Source organism: Petaurus breviceps, unplaced genomic scaffold (genome assembly GCF_028583685.1).
Source record: "Petaurus breviceps papuanus isolate PSGF00001 unplaced genomic scaffold, PetGlider_PUasm1.0 173, whole genome shotgun sequence".
Taxonomy (NCBI): domain Eukaryota; kingdom Metazoa; phylum Chordata; class Mammalia; order Diprotodontia; family Petauridae; genus Petaurus; species Petaurus breviceps.
This window is the reverse complement of record NW_027185759.1, coordinates 5,226,373-5,244,442: the sequence shown is the minus strand read 5'-3', so window position 1 is coordinate 5,244,442 and position 18,070 is coordinate 5,226,373. Positions and strand designations below refer to the sequence as shown.

The 18,070-nt window shown below is 42.7% G+C and overlaps 1 protein-coding gene across 2 annotated transcripts in view; it reads left to right on the top strand.

The window, feature by feature from the left end:
- OSTN (osteocrin) overlaps positions 1-18,070 on the top strand; it is a 36,784-nt gene that overhangs the window by 17,771 nt on the left and 943 nt on the right. For both annotated transcript variants that reach the window (XM_069083634.1, XM_069083633.1), the window contains exon 4: positions 12,191-12,287. In XM_069083634.1, coding sequence (XP_068939735.1) covers positions 12,191-12,275 — 85 coding nt within the window. In that variant the 3' untranslated portion in view covers positions 12,276-12,287. The remainder of the gene's footprint in view (positions 1-12,190; positions 12,288-18,070) is intronic.

Below are 18,070 nucleotides of genomic sequence, written 5' to 3'. Positions count from 1 at the left end.
CAAACATGTATTATGCACAGTTCCAAGCATTGCATAGACTAAAAAAAGCCATGTCCTGCCTTCAAGTCATTTCCATTCCATTGGATTATGCAGCTTATAAGAGAGAAATACCACAATATTGGAGCAGGGTTAAAGTACCAATAACTAAAGGAATTAGGAGGGACTTCGTATAGGTGGTACCAGCTAAGCTGAGCCTCAAAGCCAACATCCTCAAAGCAGATTGTGGGAGGTTGGTGTGGAAAGAAGGTACATTCCGGCCATAGAGGCTGGTGTGGAAAGGGCAAGGGTTGTGGGAGGTGGGAAGGAATGAATAACTAGATAAAAGACCTTGATGGCAGAGACTTGTTTTTATTTTCTGGCCCATAAGTCTTCCTGTCGTTTTAAGTGGTAAAGCTCGGTGTAAAAAGGAGAAATGTGCTGCCGTAAGCTGCACTCCTTGAATGAGATCCTTCGGTTTCTTCTTCACAGCAAACTAGAGGGGCGGCTTTGCTCTTTGCTTGTGTGCTTGTTTAATTCCCATTTTACGCACAGGGAGACCGAGAATAAGCATGGAATTGTCTTTATTTAGCTAAGTCAAGTGGCCAAAAGCGCCATTGGTCAAGCAGGAAAGAAGCAGAGTTCCGGGAGCTGGAGCTTCTTCTTCAGGGCAGATGCCGTTCACCCTGGAGGCCTCAGCTTCTGCCTGCCTGCTGTGCAACAGCAGCTCAAAAGGCCATGTTATAACACAATTGGACACAAAGCTAGACAGGAGCTCGGAGCACAATGATTTCAATCTTTCATTTTACAGATGAGCGTTTATAAACCGAGGCCCAGGGACCTTCCGTGACTTCCTCATGTCATACAGGCTTTAAGTGACAGAGGGAGGATTTGAACCCGGGCCATCTGCGGCAGGATAGCCAGCGCTCCCCCGGCTTGGATCAGTATAGAGAATTGTTTTTCCTCACAGCAGCCCTCTGATCTAAATGCTCTGAGACGTTACTGTTGTTGAGTCATTTTTCAGCTGTTCTGACTTTTCACTACTCCATTTGAGGTTTTCTTGACAGAGATACTGGAGTGGTTTGCCATTTCCTTCTCCCTCTCCTTTTACAGATAAGGAAATCGAGGCAAATAGAAAGAAGTGAATTGCTCAGGGTCACACAGCTAGGAAGTGTCTGAGACCAGATTTGAGCTCATGAAGAGGAGTCTTCCTCACCACAGGTCCAGGGCTCATCCTCCACAGAGCCACCTGGCTGCCCTAGATGTACTGATCATTATCTATATTTTAAAGATAAGGTAACTGGGGCTCAAGAAACTCTGGGACTTTAACCTTAGTTACAGAACTAAGATGCATAGTTAGGGTCCCAACAACTCATTCTGTCTCTCATCTCTGTTCCATTACGCAGGCTGCCCAATGTGGTGCTCACTTTCTCCCAGCTGAGAACCCCACATCCTTTCAGATGTCTCCTCATCTCTTCTCCAAGAGGACTTTCAGAATCCTCAGAGTAGTTCAGAAGCACCCCTCCATTGTTAACTGTAGTCTTCATTTCTTTTACATGCATGTTTTTCCATTTATTTACATGTTGATTTCCCTCCCTAGAATCAATCAATCAGCATGTATTAAGAATGGAAGTGCCTTTTGAGCAGGGGATGATATGTCTTTGTATCTCTTATATGTGTTGATACATAGTAGGGCTTGATCAGTGATTATTGAATTGAAATGCATTGTTAGTCCCTGTCTCTGCTGAGTTTAAGCTCAGGGTGATTTCTCCAGCATACCTCTCACTATGTCCAGCACAGATCACTGGGCACATCACTGCTACCCCTTTCCCTATCCCCCAGCACTTAGTAGAAATGGATTCTTAAAATTAAAGAAAGGTCAAATTTGGTGGGAGCAAAGATGTTGATGTTAATTACAGTTGCCCTGAGTCTCAAGGCAGTTTCCAACTGCTTGGCTCATTTCAGCCAGAAGTCAACTTGAATTCACATTTACAAGTTGTGGGCTCTATCTGAAAGAAAAAAAAAAAAAGTTTTTTTAAGTGTGAAATATTCCCCTTGTGGCCTCAGCTCAAAGGTCTCCAGGGGTGGAGAACCTGAGGCCTTGAGGCCACACATGGCCTTCTAAGTCCTTGGGTGCTGCCTTTTGACTGAGTCCAAGTTTTACAGAATAAATCCTTTTTATAAAGGGGATTTGTAAGTTTTGATTCAGTCAAAGGGCCATGCTTGAGGACCTAGAGGGCCACATGTGGCCTCAAGGCTGCAGGTTCCCCACACCTGCAGCAAAGACAGAGGGGAGAAGGATGTATCTAAACCAATAACATTTTTCCACCCATTTCAGAGTTAAATAGAAGGAAGGAAAATATTCTGTTTATTCATGGAAGAATATTTTTTATATGTCTTTCCATGAACACTCATAAACAGCCAACTACTAAAGGCTGAAATTTTCTCAGAGGGAAAAAAAATAAAAAGAATTCCTGCATCCTTTATTTTTTTCAAAACAAACTAAAATTGCAACAGATTGAAATAATACTTGTGTATAGATTTAGTGTAGAATTTCAGAAGCTTTCCAGTTCATGTCTGTCCCTGGGGGAATGAGGTTCCATAAATAAGGGTACTTAAAAAGCCAGAGTTAGGGTTTTTTCTGTTCATTTCTAGTAGACACCAGAAAGACTTTTCCCCACCACCATCCTCCATACTTTGTTTACAGTTAAACAATTAAAATTGTAATGTTTGTAAGAGCAGTCAGAAAATAATGGACTCTCAGCTACATATGTAAGCTTCTACAAACCTTGTCCAAAGTTATCCCATCTGTCAGCTCTTAAAAATACCAAGGTCTTTAACATGCCAATGAATGGATAGTACTCCATTGCTACCGTGGTCTCACTCAAGTGTCTACGCTGTCCCATGCTTCAGAGAAGCAGAGCATCACTGATTCAGAGCTGGAAGGGACGTTACAGGGTCATCAAGTCCACATATCCTTTCACAGAAGAGAAAACTGAGGCACAAGGATCTTAAACGGCTTGCCAAATAACACAGTTAGTGCATGTTTAAGGCAGAATTTGCACCAGGGTCTTCCTGAGTCCAAGTCTAGTGGTCTCTACCCTTCGTCCTCCCAACTCACCCCCGCCTCTCCATACTCTTCAACTGCCTCTGTATTCTCCTCAGTGCTGATCTGAAGTGATTCACCAAACATCTTCATGCTGCTATATCACTGCAATATGATTGGGTACTATTAGTCATTGTTATGCCATAACAATTATAGAATGAAATTATGCTCACTGAAATTAACTGTGTTTTCAGCATAGTAAATTCCTGGTTTGGGAAGTCTCTCCCTGATTACGGATTGTTGCTGCTTGTGATTTAGGTTTTAGAGTCTAAGGAATTGTGTAAAGCACAATGAGATTAAAGGACTTACTTGACTGAGGTCACAGAGCTACAATATATCAGAGATAAGATTTGAACCCAGGTTTTCAGGACTCCAACCTCGGTACTTTATCTTCTCTAGCCTTTTCTATTTATTTCACTTTCCACGTGCCCATCCATCCATCTCTCCATCTGCCTACCATCGATTTATCTACCTATCTAACTGTATTTCCCTGTGTCTGTGGGGTCATATGTATTACATTTCGTCAATGAAGCCATCATCTTACTGAACTGACTTCTCCATCCAGCAGTGCTGATCATAGGTCATCCTCACCTTCTTATTCTATGTGGTGAGGACACATCTCTCATTCTCTACTTCCCTGCTATTTACTGAGGAAAGGGCCTGTATTTGAGATCTCTATGTATTTAAATTGTAAAGATAACACCCATCTCTTAAACCCTTGCAATGATCTCTAGCAAACATTTAACATCTGTTTAATATTCAAAGAATATTATTTCAAAACAGTCTTAGTAAGGGTAATCATTTAGGCCCCAAAGAAATGCAAAATTGGAGAACGAATGGACATCTGGACAAGAAACCTTGCCAAGACAAAAAAAATTTCAAATCACATAGAGCTGAGATCCCACAAGGAAAACTCAATACAGCCACATACAGAGACACAAGCTTGCAGACACAAACCCAATAAAGACACACAGAGAAACACAAGCTTGCAGACACACAGAGAAACACAAGCTTGCAGACACAAACACAGTACAGCGACCCATAGAGAAACAAAATTGCAGACACACAGTGTAGACACACAGAGAGACACAAGCTTGCAGAAACAAACCCACACAGAGAGATACAATCTTGCAGACACAAACCCAATACAGCCACACAGAGAGATACAAGCTTACAGACACAAACACAATACAGACACACAGAGAGACACAAGCTTGCAGACACAAAAACAGTACAGGCACACAGAGAGACACAAGCTTGCAGACACAAACCCAATAAAGACACACAGAGAGACACAAGCTTGCAGACACAAACACAGTACAGCCACACGGAGAGACACAAGCTTGCAGACACACAGTATATACACACAGAGAGACACAAGCTTACAGACACAAACACAGTACAGCCACACAGGGAGACACAAGCTTGCAGACGCAAACCCAATACAGACACACAGAGAGACAGAAGCTTACAGACACACAGTATAGACACACAGAGAGACACAAGCTTGCTGACACAAACCCAGTATGGACACACAGAGAGACACAAGCTTCTCGACACAAACACACATGTACACATAAGCACACAGAGGCAAATGTGGCATGCACAAACATGTGTGAACATGTAAGCACACAGACACACACATGCAGTCACAACACACATGCACTCAAAAGCATGCCTGGCCCCAAGCACAGATGCAAAAATGCTCAGCCTTTCCTGTCCTCTCTGCTGTCTCCTCTCCTCGGAGACGTAGAGTGCAAGCCACCACCTTCACTTCCCTATCTCCAATGGAAGGATGCTGCACCTGGGGTTTTAAACCAACCCTCACTTGCTTCATGTTTGCCTCTTTTCCTCTGCAATGAATCTGCCATTGTACTGTCATTAAGTGATTCAAATCCAAGAGCCTTAGACACCCAATGAACGGTGTCCCCTCTGAACATCGCCTTCTGCAGTCGTACACTAGCTTGCCCTTTTCCAAAGCATCACCTCCCTCATCCCCTTCTCATTAATACATTTTTCTGTTAATATCTAACAGATCATGGGGCCACAATCTTCCTATGTGTCTCACACATACATAAATAGGCCTTGGATGGAGTCACTAAAGATCTGAATGAAGGGCCAGCTCTCTCAGGGGCTTTGCTGATGAAATCACGGTGATAGGATTCCCCCTCTCAATGCCAGGCCTGACTATGGCGTGATTTCTCAGGCTTTTTCTATCATGCACACCCCTTCTGCCACCAGCATTTTGATGAAGCTTACTTAATGTTTTTAAATGAATAAAATAAAATCCATGTGCTTATAAAGGAATCTAGTGGTTTGTGAAGATGAAATTATATTTTTCCCTGTCAAATTCACAGAACTTCTAAAATCTCTCCCCAGATTCCTTGGGGATCCACGGATCCCAGGTTAAGAATCCATGCTTTAAGGTTATTGAGGGAACCCTCATCATCCTAGTTTCCCATTCACTAAGGATATGTCATCCATAAAAATGTGATTTCAATTTCAGTAAGGCTGACCCCTCAGGGGTAATGAATGACATACAATTACTTCTCCCTAGAAGAGGTACAATTTATTTTTTATCTATTTAAAAAAATGTCTTCACAGTTCTCTCATTCATTGTTTGTCTGTATACATAGCCTCAGCACGCTAGCACAGTACCATCGCATACTGCGTACTCAATAATATTAGCTGGACTGGGGAAGTTTCAAGGTGACATAGCCTCTGTCCAAAATGCTATTATTTGGTGCATGGCTGTGTTGAGTTTATACTCTTCAGAATTTTACAGCATTACATCATAGGACCTTAGACCTGGAGCAGGAAGTGACTGTACAGGTCAGCTGTTCCATCTCCCTCATCCTGCAGATATAGACACTAAGGGCCAGAGAGGAAGGTAACTTCCCAAGGTCATGGCCCTTCAATTTCCCTCTATGCTCCATCTGATTGTTGCCCTTAGAGGGAGAGTCTGGTGTTCTACAGCAGTCCTGCCTCCAACCCTCCAACACCAAGACCACTGACTAGCTCTCCCTTTGGCAGGTCCCATTTCAGGATACCTTTCTTGAGATCATAGGGTAATTCATCAAAAGGTGGGAGACATACTGGGCAGCGTCTAGCCCAACTTCTTAATTTTAGAGATGAAGCCCAAAGAGCTTCAGTGATCTGCCATAGTTTCAAATGCAGTAAGAGCCACAGATGGAGTCTGACATCAGGTCCTCAAACTACATCAGCAAGAAAGAAGAAACTTGGGGTGGCCAGGTAGCACAGTGAGTAGGAGCACCAACTCCAGTGTAGGGATGACCTGGGGATTGAATCCCTGCCTCAGACACTTAGCACCCACCCAGAAACACCTGGCCGTGTAACCTTGAGCAAGTTACTTAACCCCAATTGCTTAGGGGCAGCCAGGTGGCTCAGTGAGTAAGAGCACCAGCTCCAGTGTCGGGATGACTTGGGGATCAAATCTGGGCTCAGATACTCAGCACCACACCCAGAAATAACTGGCCGTGTAACCTTGAGCAAGTTACTTAACCCCAATTGCTTACAAAAAAAAAAAGAAAGAAGAAAGTTGGAGCTGTGTCTCTCTATCATCTACCTGGGTCATTGTGGTTTTTGCTTAGTTTATATGATTTAACTAAGGAGTGCATTCAAAGACTACTAGGATCATCAAATATTAGGGGGAGAAAGGAGCTCCCAGCCTTCTCATCCCCCACATCTGGGCAAGAAGCCCCATCACACCATCTCTGCCCAGGGGCCACCAACTACTATCTGGATACTTCCAAGGTGGAGAAGCCCGCTACAGCCCAAGACGGCCTGTTCTACTGTGGACATCTCCGAATGGTCGGAGGCATTGACTTCTCATGACATTTGGCCTAAATCTGCTTTTCTGTAACATTCATCTCTTGCTCCAGATTCTGTTTTCTGGAGTAATGCAAAAAAAAAAAATGTCTGATCCCTCTTCTTAGTGACAGCCCATGAAAGTTTTGGAGGGAGTTCACCTGAGATCCTTTGTAACAATGTTAACTAGCATGGAGGAAACCCTCTCTTGACACTTGGAAGGATGTGCTTGGCAATCCCTGCCTCATCTTTCCTTATCCAAACTTTTCCCCACTATGGACAAAACTAAAAGCCAAGGTCATTGTGCTGTCCTGTAATGGAAAAAGGCATTTAAGCATCTGAAGAGATTCCGCTCCCCACCAACCCTCAGGAAGCTATTTTAGTTATTTCCCACATTCGTGACAATATTTTAAAAGTTGGACAGAAAGGTGTTTGGTTTGTAGTGCCTATTTGGTGGCCTACTTAAACACTGACTCTGGAGTCCTGGGTTCAAATCCCACTCTGCCATTTATTACCCATGGGACCTTGAACAAGACATCTAGCTTCCCTAGGCCTCAATATCCTCATCTGTTAAATGGCAGGGGGGCGGGGAGCTGGGCTGGCAAGCCTCTGAGGTCCCTTCCAGGTCTGGATCTATTCTCTTAAAGTAAAAAAATGCTTTGGTGATTTACCAAGGTCAATGCAGTGTCCTGACTGTCAGGATACAGACAGCATTCCTAGTCCAATTCCAGCTGGATGTGCTGCAATGAGCAGATGGTATCTTCGTTGAACCTCCGCTGCAAGAGACTTTCTCCAGTTCTGCAGGGGAAGGGCTGCAGCTAAGCTGGCTCCTCTTCTAGCCTTGAAGGAATTTTGTATCATAGAGTGACTCCTGCTGGTGAACTAGGTGAATGTGCCCAGGAGCCTGGGGCCGCAGGGCTCTTCTTCAGGTCACATAGGCTGGGTGCTTATTAGGAGGGCCGGCCTCCAGTCTAGAGAAGGATTTCCTTCCCTTCTGAACTTTCAGGAGCTGCCCCTAAAGCTAAGCTTCTCTGATTCGCAAGATTATAAACCTCAAAAGAAAGTGATAGCAGACTTCTAGTACTTTTTACCTGTAGACATGAAAGCCTATAGCCATTGATAGCAAACGGTGGGTGAGGCCTGGCCTTGCAGCCATTTGACCGAAAGAGATGCCAGGTCTTTTGTTGTCATTTACCCAAATGTAAGATGAGAACAGGACACAGGAAGCACAAAAGTTTCTACAAACTGCAGCTGTGTGAGGGGAAGAATTGTGGAGCTGAAGGGCAGCCCTGTTCTCTGTCCTGTTCAGAAGACAGGTATAATGCCCCAGTTCTGGGCAAAATTTATCAAGAACATTGAAAAGCTAGAGACCAACATATTGAAGTCCCTCAAGTTTATGCCATGTGTACAGAGGCTGAAGTATCTGGGCATGTTTAACACAGAGGAGAAAATGCTGGGGGCACAAGTCAGGGATCACTAGGGTTCTTTAGCAACAGGGACACCTTAGTGATATTGGGTTTGGTTCCAGACCACCACAATAAAGTGAATATCACAATAAAGGGAATGTCACAATAAGGTGAGTCACACACGCTTTTTTGTTTTCCTAGTGAATCTAAAAGTTATGTTTACACTATACAGTAACCTATTAAAGGTGCAAGAGTATTATATCTAAAGAACCAATTCACACACTTTAATTTTTTTAAATACTTTATTGCTAAAAAATGCTAACTATGCTCTGAGCCTTCAGCAAGTTGTAACCCTTTTATGGATGGAGAGCCTTGGCTTGATGTTGCTGGCTGCTGACTGATCGGCATGGTGGTTACTGAAGGCTGGGGTGACTCTGCTAATTTCTTAAGATAAGACAATGAAGTCTGTCACATCGATGAAGTCTTCCTTTCACTTGAACACTTAGAAGCCATTGGAGGATTGTTGATGGGCCTTATTTCAATGGCATTGTAACTCACACAATAGGGAGGTGGGAAGAGAGAGAGAAAAATGGTTGGCAGAGCAGTGAGAACACTATTGTTGCCTATTTTCACCATTTTATATGGGTATAATTTCTAGCACCCAAAGACAATTACAATGGTAACATCAAAGATTACCAATCGCAGAAAACCTGAATGTAATGATAATGAGATATGAGAATTACCAACATGTGGCCCAGAGACACAATGTGAAAATGAGCTGTTGGGGAAAAAATGGTACTTCAGGGACTTGCTCAATACAGGGTGGCTACACCCCTTCAATTTGTTTAAAAAAAAATGAGCAATATCTGCAAAGTGCCATAAAACAAGGTGTGGCTGTCAGGTAGCAAAGTAATTGGCCTTCTTCTGCTTGGACCCCAAGAACAGAACCCCAAGCAATGGGGAAAAGCAGGAGAGAAGAGGCAAAGAAGCCAATCTAGGCTTCCTGCCAGGAAAGCCCCTGAGCTGGCCAGTGGCGGGAGTATCTGGTGGGGGGGCCATTAGTGCCTTGTCTCTGGAAGTCTTCAGCCAGAGTCTGGACTCCCTGTTTTGGTATCTAGTGAATTCTGTTTGAAGCTCAGGATGGACTAGCTATCCTCTAAGGACCATTCCTATGAGGAGCTACCATGATCAAGCAACAGGATTCCTAGAAACTCTAACAGTGAAGTGGATGACCCCACTAAGAGATAAGCCAACGGAGCCTACTGGGCACTGGCCAGGGAACAGCATCTTTGGGAGATTGTGAGCCGGTGAGGCCAGAGCTGCACCAAAGGGAGACGCTCTGTGTTTCCTTGTTGATGTTCCTAGCGATTACTCTCAGTTTTCCTCTTGGCAGTTTGAAGGTAGAGCTTCAGTCTCCTGGGTTAAAATTGTTTAAGACTTGTCATGCCCTTAGTCTGTCACAAGAGGGACTATCAGCCAGTGGGAAGCTTTTCTCTAGCCTTAAATTTGGGACAGAATCCCAGACTGAAGACTGAGCTGCTGTTGCTGCTGCTGCTGTTTTTCAAAGGTGTGTGGGTGTGGGTGTGGATGAGGGCAGGATGGCTGATGAGGGGGAAAGAAGAAGGCCAGGGTAAAGTAACAGGGAACTTTCTAAAAATGTTTCATTCTAGGAAAATGTACAGATGAAAACAGGAGGAACTTTTTGACTTCTGAGCAGGTACAGCCTGTTGGCTTCCAGAGCCCCTTTTCCCAGATGCCTTCACTCTTATTTCAGCAAACCCTATGGGGCCATCATAGCTCAGTTCCTCCCTGCCTCTCAGAGGGCCTTTTCAAGATCACTTGTTTGTAAACTGTAGTTGTCATTACAATCTTTCAGTTATTTTATTTTATTTCATCTTTGTGCCTATGATTTTGTTGGCACAGGGAAGTCCCAGAGAGGAAACTCCCTCTCCCTGCAAATCACCGCCATCTCTGCACCTTAAAGTCTCACAGAGTTGCCTGGGAAACAGAGGTTCAGTGACTGGGCCTGCCTCACAAGAGCAGCGTGTACCTAGAGGCAGGTCTTCCTGACTCGGTGGTAGAGCACCATCTGCTGATTCTTTTCATTGTTTAGTGAAATCAGGTGCTGTGTGCATCTGCCTACATGCATGTGCATACATGTGTATGTGGGAATGTGCGCCAAGTCATGCTTGCTTACTTCTATAAGAATAATTCAGCACAGCTTACCATTTTCTAGGCATAGAAATCTAGTCCCTCATGTGTGTATACTGCATTATACTTTTCAAAGTGTTTTGACATATTTCAATCATGTTTTCATACATGATCCCTTTCCCCTCCAACAGCCCCATGCCTTTGGGAGAAGTTTATAGGAGAAAAGAAAGTTTGATGACTAGTTAAAATCAATTGGAGCCTATACTCATATATTTCTGCAAGATACTTCAGATCATGGCAAAATTAAAAACTTCAAGGCAAATAGAATCATATATCAATAGCTAAAAGGAGCCCAGAGGCCATCTGGGCCAACTCTCATTTCATTTGACAGAAGAGGAAACTGAGGACCTGAGGGACTGCAGGACTTGCTGGAGGCTGTGTAAGTAGTGAACATCAGAGGGAAATCTTGAGCCCACATCCTCTGACTCCAAAGTCAGCATTCTTTCCAATGTGCATGCTGCCTCTTTATGGGAGACAGGAGGAAGAGTGATCATCAGTGCCCAAAGCTGGAGACAGTTCAAATCTGCCCATGTCTCTTAGGCGGCTAGTTTACTGCTGAATGACAGTACCCTTCATATCATCACAGAGATTGCTAATGTCCAAGTACTATTGGATAATTTGCACAATTTGACTGCTCTTATGAGGCAGTAAATGGCATAATTTGACTGAAAAGTTGAAATCCTCAACCAATTATAATCCAACCTAGTCTTATTCAGCTGAGCCCCTTGTTGACTTATGTTGGGAGAAAGAGAGGAAAGAGAAGATGGGAAATGTAGACAAGAGAAGAAACATTTATGACTATGGACCTGAGAGAAGACTAGACTTAAGAAAACTTCAAGGAGACACATTGAAATCTGGGGAGAAGGGTTTGTGGAAGAGGTCTTGGTTGGGAGATGTTTTAGTGAGACGCATAGAGACTCGATAGAACGAAGAAGCTTCTAACTCTCCTGAATATTAGATCTGGGGAAGGGTGGGAAATGGCTTATGCAACTTAAAAAATAATGATCTCACTAGTATTGGAAGTGTTCCAGCAAGAGTCACATAGCCTCTGTTAGGTCAATTACAGATGGGAATTCTACATGACACAGGTGGTTGGTTTAGATTACCTCCAAGTCCTGATCAGCACTTTGGTTCTTGAAATACCTGTCAACCACCAAAGCAGGAGGAAAAGTCTCTCTTCCCTTTCCATCTTCATGCTCATGGACATTCTCCTTTTGGGAACACTGGAACTCTCCCACATAGGAAGAAAAGTTTTGGATCACCTTGATCTAGATTGGGTTTTCAGAGTTTGATACCAATAATTAGCTACCAAAATGAAATAACCAAAATACTGCTGGACTTTACCAGCTTCCTTTCAAAATGGCTAGAGGCCATTCAGATATCTAATGGACCACAGGGTGAGTTATGGGAGAGATGAAGGTATCCAAGCAAATAAGCTCCAATATACAGGTGGAAATCCTACTCTGAGGCTGCCTGTATAACCTCAAGCAAGTTTCTTAAACTTTTGGGACCTCAGTGTCCTAAATCCCTGAAGAAAAGAGTCACACTAGATTGCCTCTGAGGGCCCTTCTGGCAACCAATCTAGGAGCCTTAGATTTCACTTTCACTAGGAAACTGTGCATCTCCCCAATAAGCTCACCTTCCTGATGCTCATGTCTTCCAGAAAAATGGTAGAGCTTCCAAAAAGGAGATTTGGGGTCCCTATTGATCGTATTGGGAGCAACCGTCTTGCAAACACCAGAGGCTAGTAGGATCCATGGGTAAGTAAAATTTAATTAAGGGATTATGTGAATGATCCACTTGGAATCTATTAAGAACAGAATCACTGTGTTAACTAGGCACATTTGCTCTCCTGTTGGACACTGATTTTTCTGACATGCATGATTTTTTTATTGTATTCATATGCCCATATACCCTCATATATACATACATACATATATATATATACATTATATATATATATATTTCTAATCCCTTCAACTACTGAGAAAAGTTTCATCAGCTACAATTATCATTTTTCCATGTAGGAATGTTAATAGTTCAACTTTGATAAGTTCCTTATGATTTCTTTTCCCTGTTTACCTTCGCATGCTTCTCTTGCTTCTTGTGTCTGAATGTCAAATTTTCTATTCACCTCTGGTTTTTTCAGCAAGAATGCTTGAAAGTCCTCTATTCCACTGAATTACCATGTTTTGCCTCAAACATGATACTCAGTTTTGCTGCGTAGGTGACTTTTGGTTTTAATCTCAGCTCCTTTGACACCCAGAATATCATATTCCAAGCCCTTTGACCCCTCAGTGTAGAAGCTGCCAGATCCAGGGTTATCCTGATTTTGTTCCACAATATTCAAATTGTTTCTTCCTGGCTACTTGTAATATTCTCTCCTTAATCTGGGAATTCCAGAACCTGGCTATAATATTCTTAAGAGTTTTCTTTTTGGGATCTTTTTCAGGAGGTGATTGGTGGATTCTTTAAACCTCTATTTTGCCCTCTGGTACTAAAACATCAGGGCAGTTTTCTTTGAGAACTTCCTGGAGGATGATTTCTAGGTTCTTACTTTGGTCATGGCTTTCAGGTACTCCAATAATTTTTAAATTATCTCTCCTAATTCTATTTTCCAGGTCAGTGGTTTTTCCCATGAGATATTTCACATAGCCTTCTATTCTTTTATTTGTTTGGATCTGTTTAACAGCATCTTGATTTCTCATAAAGTCACTAGCTTCCATTTGCTCCAATCTAATTCTGAAGCAATGACTCTCCTCATTGAGCTTTTGAGGTTCTTTTTCCATCTAGCAAATTAGACTTTTTAAGGCATTATTCTCCTCATTGCCTTTTTGAGCCTCCTTTGCCATTTGAGTCAGTCTGTTTTTTAAGGTATTGTTTTCCTCAGTCAGACTGTTGACTCTCATTTCATAATTTTCTTGCATTGTTCTCATTTCTCTTCCCAATTTTTCCTCCACTTCTCTTATCTGCTTCTTAAGGTCCTCTATGGCCTGTAACCAGGTTGTATTTTCCTTTGAAGCTTTTGGTGCAGGAGTTCTGACTTCACTGTTTTCCTCCTGTTCCATGCTTTGCTCCTTTTTGTCCCCAAAATAGGAGTGTAATGTTGGAATCTTCTGTCTGCTTCATTTCCTTTGCCTGCTCATTTTGTCATTCAATTACTTGACTTTTGGGATTTTTGCCACAGTAGGACTCTGACACCAGACAGGGGAGCTTTCATCCCAAATGCTGGGGTTTTCTCAGATGCCAGAGGTATTAGATGGGTGCCCTCTCTCAGGTCTCCACATGCCCTGGCAAGCTGGACACACACCCCAGAACCTCCACCCTAGACTGAAATGCAGATCCAAGCAGGTTAAAGCAAGAGTTATTACCCCTCAGACTGGTGCTTGGTCCCCCTACACTCTGTAGGCCAGGAGCTAAAGCTGCCACATGGCATTGGCTGGCTGTGCCAGCTTCTCAGCAGCTTCTCTCCCCCAGGGTAAAAGCCACACACTCCCACTTACTGTTCCCAAAGTCCAGACTGCACGGACCTCTCACTTTGTCCTTTGCATGTATGTGTTTATAAATCTGAAAATGGCCATAGCTGCTGCTGATCTGGAGTCCCTCTGGCTAGTGACTGGTCAGGCCTGCCCTGGGGCTAAAGCCTCAGCATGGGTCTGGGCTTAGCTCCCAGAGCGCTGCTCTGGATTCCTGTGGGCCTGCTGGGCTGTCCTCGGAGGGAGGTTAGCTTCTCTGTGTCATTTTGTGGGTTCTGCAGCTCCAAAGTTTGTTTAGAGTCCCCTTTTTACATGGATTGGGGAAGTTGGAAGCTGAAGCCGCAGGAAGGTCATGCTTCTACTCCACCATCTTGGCTCCACCCCACATGATTTTTTTTTTAATTTCAGACTCATTCTAGTAGAATAATAAATGGCACAAGTTCTGAATAATATTATATTGAGATTTAATTTTAAAAACTAAAAATTGATGTAAAATCAACCAGTAAATATCTTCATGTACTTCTATGTAAATACACACAAAAGAATATGATCTGTGATAAATACCAAATCACAGAATAGAGAATTTCAAAGCTGCAAAGGATCCAAGTTGCACCTGGCCCAACTCATAGCTCTGAAAACCTCTTTGTGACACAACATCCAAACTGATTTTGCGGAGCTTCAGCCTCAGACATAGCAGAGGCATCCCATTGCTCCTGGGGACAGCCTGTTCTCCTTGGTCAGAAGCCCTTCCCAACCTCTGGCCTCAATCACCCTCTCTAGAGCTTCATCTCATTACACCTCTTTCTTTTCCCTGGGCTCAAACAGCACACATACCATCTGTTTACCCCATATGATTATTTATAGTCAACTAGCCTTTTTTTGAGGAAAGAAATGTAGTAGGAACCAGTGTCTCTTTTGGCAAGGAGGGCATAGTCTCATCATAGAGAGCATTATGAAATGAATATTACTTGAAGGTGTGTACTCTTTGGTCTGGTTTGGTGTTGGGACTACACCATTTAGCACAGTGCTATTCATAGGAAAGGTACTTTACAAATTTATTCTGAATTATCAAAATATAGGAAACATTTCTTGAGATAGAAACAATAAGCTGGTCCTATGTAGGCAGCCTAAGAGGAAGGGTTCCCACTGTGCTCTACTCCAGGCAGCATTTGCTTTTGGTGTTCTCCATCTTTCTTCCCTCAAAGGAAGTAAGCCACAATGCCCTGACCTCTATGGATTCTCTATCATTATGCCTGCATGGATTATTGATGTTTTTCCCTTGCCAACATTCTTCAGGGAAACAGGCAGCTCGAATTGAGATATAGCATCACCTTACTCCCAGGTGATAAGGTCTCATCATCCCTCCCTTTACATGGGCTCCAACTTTGAGCAATGCCCAAGAGGTGTGTGCTTGGGTGTCAAATGTTCTCCACCTCTCCTCGTTTTTTATCCTCCTGTCCATCACATTCTTCAACAACCAAAGCCTGAAAAGATCAGCATTTCCACCAAAACCTACAGCCATTACATCCCCCTATTCATGCACACATACACATACACACACTCATACATATATTATACCATTATACACTTACACACATACACACTGTCATATACATATAGACTCAAAAAGACATTCCTACACCTAAACATGTATGCACAATTAAATTCTCACAATCACACACACACACACACACACATACACACACTCCTACACACACATAAACAGAAATACAACTTCCCAAGGAATCTTTTATTAAGAGAACTTTATTCCCTGATGATCTGTAGACTTAGATATCACTGTAACCATTGAATGCCTCATTGAGCACACCCAAGATATGATTCCCTATTACTTAACCAAATCATATGCTGAGATACACAAACTACATTTACATTATGTCGATGATTTGGGGTTAGTTTTACTGTGTTTTGTTTTGTTTTGTTTTTATGGTAAAAAAAAGCCAAACTGTTGGATTAGGAGCCAATCAATCTTTACAGAAATCCAAGGCACTTCCTAGAGCTCACAGCCCACCCCCTATTTCTTTGACAAAGTTTTGATTTGGAACAGTGTAAAGGGCAGTGTCAAGGAATTAGTGTTTTCAATTATTATTTCTGCCCTCTGACATTAAATGCTGTCCTCACACACATTGGCATTTCAGAATCCAGCCACTATTAAAGGCAAAGTACTGATTGATCCTGGAATTAGGATCAAATCTGCTTCTAAAACTTGTTTCCAGCGTGGCACTGGAAAAGTGCATTAACATCCAGGGTCTCAGCTTTCTCATGCAGAGAGTGAGGAGCTGGACCAAATAATTTCTGAGGCCTCTTTTAGCACACAATCTACAATCCTGTTATTTTTCAAACCACAAAAGCTATTTTCCATTAGATTTTTGACCCAGTTTCACAAACCCCATAAGTTCTAATTGCTGATAAAGCTTTGAATATTCACCAAATTCAAGCGATTTTTTCCAAACCAACCCAAATGGAAATCTGGTCACTGTCACTTCTAATCCAAATTATCATATCATAGCCATGAGGATCAAACCTCAAAGTTCTGTAATAAAAAAAAGAAAGAAACATTTCAAAATGAATGTTTTCATCTTTCTCCCGTGGAGGTTTATAGATTTTACTTTTTCTCCCTTTTCCTTACCAATATATACCAATAATTCCTTACCAATAAACTTCTACAGCATCTTCTGCTAATGAGCTATGATCTGCCTACCATTGCTCATATGTTTTTCAAGACTCATAAGTCAGCAATTCCTACGTTGACTCTTCCCGACCCTCACTTTTTTCGGACCTTATATTTCTTAAGTATATTCAAGTTTACAATGCACTTTCCATGGACTATCCTAATTGATCTGGACAGTAGTCCTGTGAGGTATGTAGTATAAGCTTTATTATCCCTATTTTAAAGGTGAGAAAATTGAGGCCCAGAGGAGAGGTGATTTCCCCATATTCACACAGGTACCAGACCCCTTCACTGTAAGTCTAACCCTAATCTGGCAGGGCTGGGTGAACACCCTTCCTTCTTATACTTTTCTAAGGCAGTAACTGACTTTATGAAAATCCTGTTTCCCTTCTCTGGGGTTTGACATGAATGCCCCAGGGTTTCACTTTTCACCTGACGACTCAAAGTGAAACTCAGCCCTGCAGACAGGAATTCTGCTTGGCTTGAGTGAGGGCTATACAAACTGACACATTTTTCATGATTTCCCTCCACAACTTGAAGCATGGTTTGGGGAGGAAGATCCCACTGAGAGCTCCTAACAGCACAGGGCACAGGTAGGAGATGAACGCCCACTTAACTCAAGAGTGAGCATTGCCCATTTCACAGTGCGGGACTGTTCACAAATGACCACAATTTTTAAATGATCTCCCAGGTCTGCTGTGGGTGGTGTTCAGCCAACCTCTGAAGCAAAAGTTGTCCTTCTAAATTCGACTCAAAAGGAATTTGAATCACTTCCTTAGAGCAGAACTTATTCAGGTTTATTATGCAAGTGCTTACTAGGATGAAAATAATTAGTGACTTGACAAAGGGACAATCAAGACATTGATTTTAACCTTGTTCTGACTGAGTTCTCAGAAGACCTTGTATTAACCCTTTAAACCTCACAGAGCCCTTTGGAAGAATGCAAAAGGAAATGATGCTGATACACAGGGGAATTGATCCTAGGCCAGTAAGAAGAGTGTTTCAAACCAGTCAAAAGCAGAAAAGCCTTCCTAGAGCTTAGTTTTTCTTCTATAACCCTCAGGAAATGGTGACATCATTCACTTGGGTGCATATATTGTTCTGGACCATCAGAAAAGGAAGGAGAGAGGAAAAGGATAAAGCCCTTTGGACATATTAAAAACACTCTGTTTCCGTAACATTTTTTTTCTTTTTTTAAGCAATTGGGGTTAAGTAACTTGCTCAAGGTTACATGGCCAATTATTTTGTGTGGGTGTGAAGTATCTGAGGCTGGAACCGATCCTGGGTCTCCCGACTCCGGGGCTGGCACTCTTACTCACTGCGCTACCTGGCCGCCCCTCCATAACCTTTTGAAGCTTTCTCAAGGGATTCATCTAAC